At 32.7% G+C, this 13,244-nt stretch overlaps 2 protein-coding genes across 3 annotated transcripts in view; both read right to left on the bottom strand.

Moving 5' to 3' along the window:
• Positions 1-2,733, bottom strand: part of LOC137926352 (transcription elongation regulator 1) — a 42,522-nt gene extending 39,789 nt beyond the window's left edge. For both annotated transcript variants that reach the window (XM_068769955.1, XM_068769956.1), the window contains exon 1: positions 2,438-2,733. In XM_068769955.1, the coding sequence (XP_068626056.1) occupies positions 2,438-2,616 (179 nt within the window). In that variant the 5' untranslated portion in view covers positions 2,617-2,733. The remainder of the gene's footprint in view (positions 1-2,437) is intronic.
• A 952-nt stretch (positions 2,734-3,685) lies between these two features.
• Positions 3,686-12,250, bottom strand: LOC137926324 (serine hydrolase-like protein). Its single transcript, XM_068769926.1, has 6 exons — positions 12,077-12,250; positions 10,850-11,011; positions 8,345-8,452; positions 6,001-6,145; positions 4,730-4,864; positions 3,686-4,275 (listed from the first exon to the last, which is right to left on the bottom strand). Exons 1-6 carry the CDS (start codon positions 12,126-12,128, stop codon positions 3,969-3,971), a joined length of 909 nt encoding a protein of 302 aa, XP_068626027.1. The 5' UTR covers positions 12,129-12,250; the 3' UTR covers positions 3,686-3,968.
• Between the last annotated feature and the right edge of the window lie 994 nt (positions 12,251-13,244).

The following is a 13,244-nucleotide window of genomic DNA, read 5'->3' as shown; positions in this document are numbered from 1 at the left end:
AGTAGGAAGTCGTTTGATATAGGCACTGCAAGACCATTGTGGTAATCTTTGGAGGAGGCCTATGTTATCCAGTGCGCACATAAAGGCTGATAATAATTAGGTATGGAAAGGAGCCTGGTCAATGAAGGTGAACTACTACACAGACCCTAAGCACCATATCCACTCTACCTGCAATGCGAGGGATGCAACACCTATCCAGGGAATTCTTTAAGTAGTTTGTTCTCTCTGTTCCTTAAGAAGTTTGAAATGTAAAAATAAATCTATTATGACCCAGTCTTCTGGTTCTAACACTGCTCTTAGTTAAAACATAGCTTATTTATACTAAATTATTTGACATAATCTTATCTTAATGATGATGCAACCAATGATTATCACAATATTGTCATCGGTAGTCAACTTATATCAGCTAGACTGGACTGTCTTACCTCAAGACATGATATCCAATATCCAGTGTACATGATTAACACATTCAATACTATGAGGGACATGTACTCCCACTGCACTTTCTGTTCAGGCTATTTACAGTTCTCATTGAAAAACAAAAGATTCTTAAAGAATGAATTGTAATGTTAAACAAAGATCACATCATGTTTGCGCATAAGTCATGAATATTAAAATTTATAACTTTTCCCTGCTAATTATAGCTTTAGAGTATTGAAAAAGTGTAAAACATGTGTCTTACACCTTTTTAAATTTTTAAATTATGAGTCGTATACACCCCACAGAGGTCAATGGAAATTCTTTAATAATTGCTGTGGTATGGATCGTGTTAACTCATGTCAGATTAAGAACTTTTTTTTATGAGTTAAGGCCAATGTTGTATTGAGACACCGCACATTGTTTTTTTTTTTACAACTTTTAGCTTGTAGTTCTAGAATCCAGAATGCAGAGTCCTTTAAAGTTGTAAAAACCAGATTGTTTATAACAAGTTTACAATCAAGTTCACCATATACAGAAGTCACATAGTAGTGTTTTCAAATGTAAATCTCAAATATAATGCCCTCCACCATTTGACTTCACATAACACAAATATTGCCATAGCCATCAAGTTCGAACTGAGCCCGAAACCGCAATCTGGTTCATAGCTGCTTACTAATTTCAGATAAAAGCCAAATGTGCATTTGAAGGAATATCATTTTACACTTTCGCAAAGTGGTGGGCGACAGTCATCTATCGAGTTCAGGCAGACTCGGTGTTTAGCACTAATCGGTGTAACAACTCCTGAAGATGCCCCGTGGAGGGGTAAAACACGTGTTGAGTGAATTTACGGTGGCGGTTGTGTAGTTGGCATTGTCTGTCGCATGCGCATTTACAAGCGGGCTGGCGGGCGGTGCACTTTCATGCAAGACAACCACTGCATGTGCGGAAGTGGCTAAATATTGGTCCTTTCTTATTCAGGCATCAAGCGGCATTGTGAGTGAGACTTACCTCTCAAGTGCAAAGTATAGAGTATATGTATACATTGGAATACTATTTTAGTTTAGTTTATATTAGAAGAACAACTCATGTAAAATTAATTATATATTATTGTTTGTTCAGTAGGATTTCCAATTGTATTTTGGCATTTAGAAGCAACCTGCATCATATTTAATAAGGTCATCTAACAACCATGTGGGTATATATTTTATGCAATGTTTATTTATGGTCTCCACTCCAGAATTTAAAAACCCTAAGCAGCATCTGTTCTATATATAATGTGCCAATGCTACTTCAATTTACCAATCCGCTGGGCAATGTCAATTACGTTCATTCATCTATGGATTTCCGAATGATCTGATCTCATAGATAAATCCCGAACATGACACTCTCCATAATTTATTACAATTAAATATTCTTTTATCTAATTAACCGTTGTGTACGGTTTACAAAATAAAATGTATTTTTTCAGAAATCTACTTGACTATCTTATAAAAGATGATTATATTAATGTTAAAATAGCCTATATATTTGTATTTAGAATTATTCATGTTATATTACTTGTAATACAGGAGTTAGCTGTATAAATTCTTAACATTATTTTGACCATGCATAAAAAATCGTAGTAACATGAAGTAACATAGACGATAATTGAGATTTTCTTTAAAAGTACGTACCATAATACTATGTTAAAATTTCTAAGTTACTATGTTCGTATAAAATCTCTTAACAAATCGATATTTGTAAATAAATTAAGATAACAAATCTCCTAAATGCCCTACTTCGAAGATAACCTAATATTGTATAGTTTTGTTATGGAATATGTAATATGTATAATATAATGGTCGATGCCAAGATTAAAGTGTTAATAGACATATTATTTTCTATTTAACAATGATTTTAGTATTGATAAAAATGTAAATAGTGAATGGCGTTTAGTAGGGCAAAATACCGCGTAGATACAGTATGCCCAAAATTGAACGGAGTTTGTCATAAAGGCTATTGGGGCGAAACACAATACCTGAAATTGCCTCGTCCACGGCCGCGGAAACCGCCTCCGTCGTCCTCCTCATAGCTTTCGTCGAAGCCGAGACTCTCGGCGATATCTTTCGGCGCGTCGGTAAGATTGTCGCTCCCGTCGCCTCGATTGCTCACCTCGTTCATGCCACTCTCTTGGGAATCCATGTATTCTTCGTCCATCTTATAATTTGTCACTCACGTACGCGACGCTACGTCCACATGCCGGACCGATTTATTTTTGGCGAACAAGCACACTTTATATCGCAATGGCGGAAAAACATATCTCACCTCAAAATGGCCGCCAATCACTTTTGACTTTGAACTAGGCAACACGGCATTCTGCCAAATATATTAAATTGCAAATAAATTTTGTTTTATGGTTGATAATAGTTTAATTTTATAATAATAGAAATATCTAAGATGCTTGAAACCATTACAATATATTAATTCAAAAATAGTTACATTTGCATGTATTTTAATATGGACAGGTAAATTTTTTTGGCCATATTAAAGTATTCACAGTAATAAATGGATTTATTTAATAAATTATTTAGTATCAAGTATAAATTTAATATTATAACTACCAAGTAACTTTAAATTATTTGGTATATTTAATTATTTTTTTCAGTTACAAAAAATAGGGCAATCTACTGTAATATGGACTTTGATTTAAAATTACATAATTATTTTCAAAATATAATTATGGTAAGATTTATCTGAAATGAGAACCGTAATTCTTAATTACCATCGTAAGGTGGGATTAAGGGTTGTTGAAGTGAAAAATGGATTGTCGTGCGGACCGCTCATATAGCTTTGGATGGTACACTTAGTTCAGTCGCTAGATTTAGCAAAATTAAGCTATACAAAGACGTTCAAACTATACTTGTTTATTTTGTCAATTTTCAGGGTCATTTATATATTATTTATATTTATTACTATATTTCATAGTGCTATTTCCTGATTTAAAGTAAAATAATTCAAGATAACTAACATAACTGTAAGGTATTTTAAGGCGAAAATAAAACGACAATGTTATTTCAAATATATATTTATTTATTATATAAAATTCTTTATCGTATACGCTACATAATATATAAATAATTACAAACACCACCAAATGGCAATCCCGCAATGCACCTTTCCCGCCAAAATTTGACATAAATACAGACTGTCGCTTAGACCATAAACCACCATGTTCTTAGATTTTTATTTCAAATTTACATGGTTTCAATGTATCACGAAGTAATTGCTTTCGGAAAAAATGAAGAACTGGTTATTTATTGATTGATTAGATTGAATCACTTTTATTTTCTCGGCACCTAATAGCACAAAGAACCAATATATTTTCTCTTATTTAATTTAGAAAACTCCTTATAAAGCATATATATTTCTGTGAACCCTTCCCTACGAATTGTGGAGCACCAAATTTTTGTCACACCAACGTAGACTTTGACGAGTCTTCCGAGAACCCTCGGGTATCCACCTAGACCGTTTTGGGAACAAAAAGTATAGACTATATCCATATTTGACAGTTAAAGTTTCGATTTAGTTTTATTAGAATCCTCGTCCAAAAAGTTTTTAATGTGCTCGATAACTCTTTCTGGATTAGTGAAGTGCACATCATGAGCTCCTTCAACGTTTATTATTTTAATATTTTTAAGGGTTGACAAATTCGATATAAGCTTAGAGGTTTCTTCTTTTCCTTTTACATATCCGCTGTCGAAGTCTTGGGCGCAAATAAATAATGACGGTACGGGATTCGACGAGAATAGCTCGTAATAATGCTCCGGAGAACTCACCATCGGTGCCAATATCTTCTCTCTCTTGTCCCATGATAACCTTAAATTAAAGATTGACATCAGTAAAAGTTCGGTATATATAGCCCAGCGGATTGGCCAATTCAAGTGACAGTAGCCAGGACACATCAGAACAGATGGTCTCTCTGGCCCTAAGGTTCTGAATTGAAGACCAAGGAACGCCGCGTAAGACAAGAACAACTAACAAGACAGATCCTGTTAAAATCCTCGAAAGATACTAGAAGTAGGCCGTACTTTTCAGACCATATTGGAAATGTAGAGCCATGTCCAGTGGTGGACATCCTATGGCTGAAAAGTTCAGTGAACATTTATCATAAATAATTAAAATCATCACCACGTCACCTGATAAGACTTCCCCTACATGGTACAGGCTTTCCAAAAAGTCCAGTGACTTTCTGTGACCTTGACTATATTATCAGTCCACTTAGTGGGGGACCTACCCATGCCACGTGAACTGTCTTCTTAAAAATACTCACTTGTATTGGTCCGGACCAACTTTCTTCAAATTCCTTGATAGAATTATCTCCGCCTGGTCTCTTGTCATCCCTCTTGCTTTCATGACGGCATTCAAAGCATCCTCTTTGCTGAATATACGCTGATCGTTATTTATACTGAAACAAGCAGACAATTGCTTTGCCGGTGCCTCTAAAGTAATTTGCAACAGTAAATATATGTAGCCCTTATACAGGGTGATTGATTATAGGTGTAAAACCTTTAAAGGGGTGAGTATAACTCATTTGTCACTAAGAGCTATAAAACTTTTACATCTAATTTCAAGCACTCTATATATATATATATATATATATATATACATATATATATATATATATTTACATTAATTTCGTTTTTGTATTGAAATGCGACAGTCCGTTAAAGACAGTACAAAGTCTGCAGGTACAGATAGTAAACAATAATTAATTTTAACATGTAGAATAAGAATTTAAAAACACTTTTTTACTAAATTATAATTCAGTTAATTATTATAGGTAGGGTATAACATATAATGAGCAATACATTCACCTTTAAAAGGTTTCATATCTATGTCCAATCACCTGTATACAGTACCCGGCGATAAATTTTGTACATCGACCCTTGGAAAGAGACAATCCCGTTATCTCTGTCCCACACTACCTATGTGACGTTTTGTCAGTCGTATTTCGTGCGACAGAGATAACGCTCTACAAAGCCGAATTTAGCCGATTGTCTCTTTCCAAGGGTCGATGTGTAATATTTATCGCCGGGTACTGTACAACAGATGATTTTTAATTAAAATTGTATGTCTCGGTTCTTTGTAGCATTTTACATATCATAAGTTGTATGTATATATCATATGTAGTTTCAATACTAAATACCCCATACTAAATACTCTACAATAAAAATAGGTTGTTTACCTTTAGGCTTTAAAAAATTAACAATAATACTAAATAATATGACCTAATATACAACTTCAAAGGAAATCAGATTTTGCAAAAAATACCCCTATTAAATTAAAAATGAATTGACAAAAACTATATATTATCCAATAAATGAAATATTTGGCAATGATTTTGTTTGATTATTTATGTTTTTATTTAAACAATTTCTGACAGAAAGTGTGTATATATATATATATATATATATATATAAAATCGATGTTATCAACTTTTTTAAAAAGATTTATTGTAGTGGAGTTTCTACCAGCTCCTTCTTCACAGGTATAATACCATGCGAAGGAAAGTAGAGCTAAAACATATATCTGCATATATACCTGTGGTAATTATCATAATAGTATATGTAATGTGTCATGTAGAAATCGGAGAAGTCAGTTAACATCAGACGCTGCAGTGCTGGAATCGTGTCCAAGTAAATGCACCTCTTGCATCTGTCCGGGAAGATCGCGTTGTAGAATAGACCTGTAAAAAATTATTTTAATCTGTGATTGCAAACCTTTTTTTCTCATGGTGTCAAAATTTTAAAAAAATCTACAGATATTTTTTACATGTCACACATCACAAAAATGAAAAAATGTATATAAATATTTATAACTTATGTAATTTAAGAGTTTTGAATACCATTATAAATACAGAAACCTAAATTATTATACCTGTTATAATATATGTCATAGGAAATATAGAAAATCCATCGATATATATTTTTTGATTGACTTAAGATAGCGAAGCTAGAAGGCTCACTGGAGAAACATCGGCTTTGGCCTGTCACACCTCGATAACACACTTAGCAGTCCAGCTCAAGGGCACCTGTGAGAGCTGAACCTTGGCTTGGTTGCTGTTAGTTGGTTAAGGTTACTACTTCAGAAAGCGTTAGAGCTGAGAGAAATAGTTGCGGAAGACACTCCATCAAAGCTACTATCTTGAATGATCAGTGGTAACCCCTATGTTACTCGAAACCAAAAATGTGAATGGGCATGAGGAGTGTTAGTCACGCTAGAGGACTGTGGCTTGAGATCGCAGGTCGCGAATTCGATTCCCGTAATACAATTTTATATAATTCAACCTTGGTGCTATCTAATATATAAAATTCTCGTGTCACGGTGTTCGAACTTGAACTCCTCTGAAACGGCTTAACCGATTTTTACCAAATTTTATATGCGTATTTAGTAGGTCTGAGAATCGGCTACTATCTATTTTTCATACCCCTAAGTGATAAGGGTTGTTCACCCTTAAATTTTTTTTTTATTTTTTTGACGAAATTTTATGTTTTTATTTTTTTATGATACAACATACAAAAATACATACAACCCTAAATTTTCACCCCTCTACGATCAACCCTTATTTTTAAATTGAAAATTGCAAAACTTTTTTTTTTTTTGCGAAACAACGTTTGCGGGATCAGCTAGTAATTATATAGGATTGCCACTGCCAACCAAAATTTATTTATGATGGTTAGTAGCGTCTTCTGCATACCGTAATACTACACTGTGATCACCATCCTGCCAGCAAAGAGTGGAAATAATGATTTATCTATCCCTTAGATATTTCTTTGGAGGGGGAGGGGGGAGCCTTAAGAGTCGGCGCCATTACGCTTAAATAAAAACTATTAAACGTCGTATGGTTTCTAGAGATGGGCAAAACGTATCCCTGACAAGAAAACAGTGATTTATATGTCGATCTCGGGATATATAACTCTTTTATATCTTTAACTCATTTAGTTTGATACGGCTCAGAGAGAGAATAAGTCAGCTAACACTAAAAATATATCGTTTGTATCTTCGGCTCTTTTAGCTCAGACTTAGAACGGAATAAAGCGTGTGAAATATTCCTATTTAGCATTTTATGTCTTTGTTATAAAGCACAAAAATGCTAAACGCTCGCGCGCGCGGTATCGTTCCGAAAATCAGTAGTTTACATTTTTAATACAAACATGCAATAGCTTTCCGTCTCTCTCTTTTACGTGTATATTGCTATATAAGCCGATCTCTTTCTCTCTAACTCTGAACGAGCTGTAACTTATAACGCAAATTGAGTCTTACGTATAAAGATATAGAGATACAATTGAAACGCGCGAGTTGGAGAGTGATAATATCTTTTGCAAAGATATATATCTTTCTTATCTTTGGCTCGCGAGCTACCCGTCTCTAATATTTTCAGATTTAAATTATTAATTATTTTTATTATTGCATTCGTTTAACATCTACTCATATATTTCTTTTCCTTAGATTTCCAATAGGAACAGTAGAAAGCTGTTTGCATCCAGCGTCTTCCAACCTTTGAAGCCACATCCCCAAAATTTAGTCAAAATTTGCCAGCATTGACATGTCTTATAGTTTCAGCACCACTTATCTAGGTCATTGTATTATATTCCTGGATCTAGACCGAAGGTTCCCAGACTTTGTTTCTCAAAGACCACTTTCAAAATTTAGCTGGTTCCAGTGGACTCTCTGTGATGATGAAATCTAACTAAAAAAGATTTGCAAACAACGACCGTCAACGACATTGAAAGATCAATTCATGTCAACATTTAAGTTCGTGACAAATTGTGACCCCACATTCTGTTCTCCCAACAACGTCGACCACCTGCACAGTGGTCCAACGAGACCACTTTGAGAACCTTTGCTCCAGACGTCATACTTGTAAAAAGTAGTAAAAATTTACCTATTTCACCACCCATGGAATGTGCGATCAAGGTGAATTTGTTCCAATTCAAATGATCCACAACCATCTGAATCACCGCCACCGGAAACAATCTTTGAAGGACGACACCTGAAACAATATTTTTACATAAAATACACGTAGGATGTACACCTTAACAAGGTCTTATGGAAGGCACTAGAATATATCTAATAAAGACAGACAGTGCTGTGAATGACAACGAAATATAAAAATAATAAAATTCTAAACATTTTTTTTAATATAAGTATCTCTTTAAAATTCTATATACCAGAGGTGGCCAAGCTCCTTGATGGTTCGAGCCATTGTTCGAAATTTGAAATTTTTCGAGCCGCAATTTAATACCCATTTAAACACGCAAAGAAAAATTTTTTTTTACAAAAATTACATTTTTTGAAATTATACAACTAAAGTACAAAATATGTATATTGAAGTTAGATATAACGGCATACGTATATGACAGCACTTCTAATAACACTTAAGACGCCGGTTAGTTAATTACGATCGCTGTTTGGATTTCACTAATTTTATGGTGGAATAATAATAATTATTATTCACACCAGTGATTTGTTTCGATTTGCCAGCAGCTGACATGGGTTATATAAATTTAAATAATGAAATAATTCAACAATCAATCGGAGCCATAAAAAATTGTTCAAAGAAAAGCATGTTGCTTGCGGGCCGCAGTTTGGCCACACCTGATTTATATCATTCATTACAACAATAAAACTAAAAAAAATATCAATCCTATAATGCCATAGTTTTTGCGTGGTAAGTGATCAATTATCGACTGCTAAGAATAGAATATGATTCAATTAAAATTACTATTAAATAATAAAGATTCCTAGTTGAAGTGTAAAAGTTAGAGGAATCTCGAGCATAGACCTGTCCATGGCTCCTTGAGTTACTGCAAGCTTGACAATGAGGCCGGTGGAAACCTCTTTTCAAAGCCATAAGCCAACACTGGTAACTGATCCATCACCTTCATCGAAAAACAGAGACAGACACTGTTTTATTACAAAGAATTAAAATATGCTGTATACTCCTAGTTTTCGTCATCAAAAATTAAATAAATCCTTTATGGCACAAGGTATATGTATAATAAAATTCCGCAATCAATTTCATCTGTCACTGGAGAGATTTAAAATTAATAATAAATAAATATTATCGAAAAAAGTATATTATACCATCCAATAATACTATATTGATGTTAATGTGTAGAATTAAATGTGTTTGATGCTCACTCCGGAAGCTAATTATTGTAAATAAATCTTTATAAAACCATATTTGTAAAGAGCAACTGTTGAGTTTCTCGCTGACTCAGAGAAGTGCCTTCTAGGCCGCTGGTAGCTTCCTATAGGAACAACGAGTCTGACACTTATGTAGATTGACGATTCGAAAGTGCTTGTAACAGCCTATTCGAAAAAAGAATAATTTGATTATTGAAGATCTTTTAAGGTACCAGATACTGGAAAAGATATTTTGGTAGTTTCCCAAATGCTGTCCAGCCATGTTATAACAACAATAAATAACAAGTTTGAAGTGTATGGAGTTAGCTAGTGTTGGAAAATTATTTTTATTTTTTTAACAATAATATATACAGATGTATATGATTGGACTTTGTACTATGCATATAATCTAGCATACAAACTTGAGCATTGCAGAGATAGGATTGTGAGGTGAAAACTATATAATAATTATATATTAAACATATTTTTAAACATATGATTGACCATCAATGATAAAATAAAACTTTCTTTTTCTTTTTTTCTTTCTTATCTGTACAGCATAATATGTGTAGTTTGTGTAATTGACTAGTCAGATGGAAGAAAAGAAGCAAGGAATAACTGCATATTCAAAATCTACAATTATTTTAATTGCAATTCACCAGACAGAAATAAAACACTTAATAAGGTGCAACCAATACCGCTGTACCGCGCCTTAGGAAAGCCTGGTGAGGTGTGGGGCGAGAATAAAGGAGCATGTGTGCCTTTGTGAGTGTTGGCGGACTGATGGGCTGGAATGGCTGATAGTCTACCCATATTCGCCTGTCTCGCTGCGCTCATACCTAAGACGTGGTACAGCAGTATCATTAGCTCTACAAAACGTTATTAAACCTTAATTAATAATGATAGTACATATAATGCTATAACCATATGCATGTATATATATATAAATAAATATATTTATATATAGGTGTGAATAAATATTTGTGTACTAATGATTTAAATGTGACAATACCCTATAACATAAGGTCTAAAGACGCTTTTGGAGAAAAGTTTCATAATGTAATGATAAAAACATTTATAAGGAAATTGGTTCTTCAGAATAGATTCAATGTTCCGAACCTAGCAGTAGTATATGGAGAAGATTGGAAATAATACTATCTATAAATAAATTAAATGAAAAATGTATCTTCAGACACTATTCTTGGTTATGTACTCATGTATGTAATTGTTCAATTAACCCCTCAATATAATATGTACTTACTTTTTGGTATTGGATCAGAAAGTCCATTACCAGGCAAATCAACTGCTACATAATGATATCTGTCAGGTAACATCTCTAGAAGTGGAATGAACGTTGACGAGCTGTCTTGTCTTCCATGTACAAGCAATATTGGTTCTCCGTTTGGATCTCCCCATGATATTACTGCAATAATTAATATATGTTGATTATTGCAGTAATAGTATAGCTTCATATAGTAAGATATATAGACAATATAGTAAGAAAAAGTGTTTTCGAAATTTAAATCTTCATATTAAAGTTAATTATGGTTCATAATATGTCCATACAGATTTGTACTGCCAGAAGTTATTAGCTCGTTGTATACCAATGGAAAAACAATAAACATATTTTAGAGTGATCACTTTATATATGGTGATTAGAAATAGGTGTAAATAGCTTTAAAGCTTTTTGGTAAACACCTGTAACTAATCACCATGTATAAGTTTAATTATTTGAAACAAAAACCGTTAAAACTATCTCTAGAGAGCTAATTCCTATCCATCTATGTTGTCAAATGTTCGGTAATGGCTGTATTTCAGTACATGTTCACCATTTCGAAAGACAGACAAGGTGGTGCTGAACCTTGATTTGGTCAGATGCTATTGTCAGACTGACATTAGGAACCTTCCTAAAGATATACCAGAGTTGAAGAATTATTCTTGCCACCTAGATCAATATACAACTAACTAATAATTAGGGCATTGAAAAACTTGGTTTTGCCCAAATGTAGCAAATATAAAAATATTGAACAGCTTGCATATTCTGGATGAACAAGCCATGAATTCTATGAAGCTGTAAAAGCTGTTATGGACAACAAAATAAGGCACGAAACCTAGATGTGACGAACATGAAAAACTGTAGTTAACAAGGCATAATTTATTTTTGTATTTATTATTACGCATAATATTTACAAAGTATCCGATAACTTTGGTATATCTTGAAGAAGATAATTAATTGCTGTAGATGAAGGCCAGACACAACTACCTTAATTAATTTAGATTAATATATTTTTAATAGTAATAATTAAAGTACTTCTTTGTTATTTCTGTGTGACATCTGTTGGTATCAAGTTGATTTAAGAATATATTTGAAAATGATACCATACCAGCTTTCTTTTGTCCTTTATTGGTGCTAGGATATCATTCTGAAATTAAATTATAATAAGACTAATATAAATTATTGATATAATATATAAATTATTTTACTTACGAGCTATCTTTCCCCATTTGGCTTCCAAAAACCACTCCTTACAAACTTTCATTATAAATATCTAATAATTAATTAATATCACTGGTTAACTAAAATTCATAAAAACATAAATTTTAATAAAATCCGATAAATCGATATAAACATATTTCTTATCGGAACTGCACAGATGTTTTAAAATTGTGTTCACTTTCTGCATTATGATTCTGATTTGTATTGCCATATGAATCCTAAACAATTTGCCGATGGAAATGTTTAACTTACATGTTCTAAAATTTTAAGTTTGATTATAATTTTCCTTTAAATAAAAGTAGAGTAAATATTTGGATTCAAAACCATTGTATAATTTAGTGTATATAAAACTGATACCTAATTTATTTTAAATTATAATTAGCATAATCGTTCACTTAAAAATAACGTAAAAACTAACACTTAAAACATAATACGCATAAACCTTTATACGTAAGCAATTCAAATGAAAATTAGAATAAAATTTAGAAAATTTTGATTAAATGCACGAAAAGAAAAAAATTCTCAAAATTGTGGAAAATATAGCGATATGGAAATACTAGCCAGTACAGACAAACTGACATATCAGAACTTATCAGCATTCAATAGATGCTTCTTGCAAAAAGTTTATGAAGTGTTTAATCACGGAAGGTGTTTTTACACAAGTATCAATCGATGTGTTCAAAGTCCAAATTTTCTTTAAAGCGATCGATACTGCGCTAGGCTATCAGATGATGATTAAATTGACAGTTTTAGGATCATTAACTAGGGCACTATTTGAACTTTTATCAGTTTCACTTTCATATGTTTTATGCAAAATAATTTATGACCTTAGAGGTTTCTTTTACAAAATTCCGTCTTATACCATAAATTACGATACATTTAGATGAAACGAAGTAATATTATAATAAATAATTTTTTCCACGGAAGAGACGTTAAGTGATAACTCATTATGTAAATTTTAAAAAATCAACATAAATCATGTTGTGTTAAGGAAACTAAGAGACATCTCACCGATACAATATGAATATTAAACAATTCCTTTGACTATATATGTAGATATTTATGAATTTACATTCTTCTGGAATTGCACAACATTCCTTATAAAGTTATAAACAGTCCTTCAAATACAGGTGCAGTTGAGAGGTTTTATATTCCAAGA

The sequence above is a fragment of the Battus philenor genome, unplaced genomic scaffold (genome assembly GCF_028537555.1).
Source record: "Battus philenor isolate CCGP_79_NKW_IND1 unplaced genomic scaffold, ilBatPhil1.0.hap1 SCAF_29, whole genome shotgun sequence".
NCBI classification, from domain to species: Eukaryota; Metazoa; Arthropoda; class Insecta; order Lepidoptera; family Papilionidae; genus Battus; species Battus philenor.
Note: the sequence above shows the minus strand (reverse complement) of the source record. Positions and strands in the feature narration are given on the sequence as shown.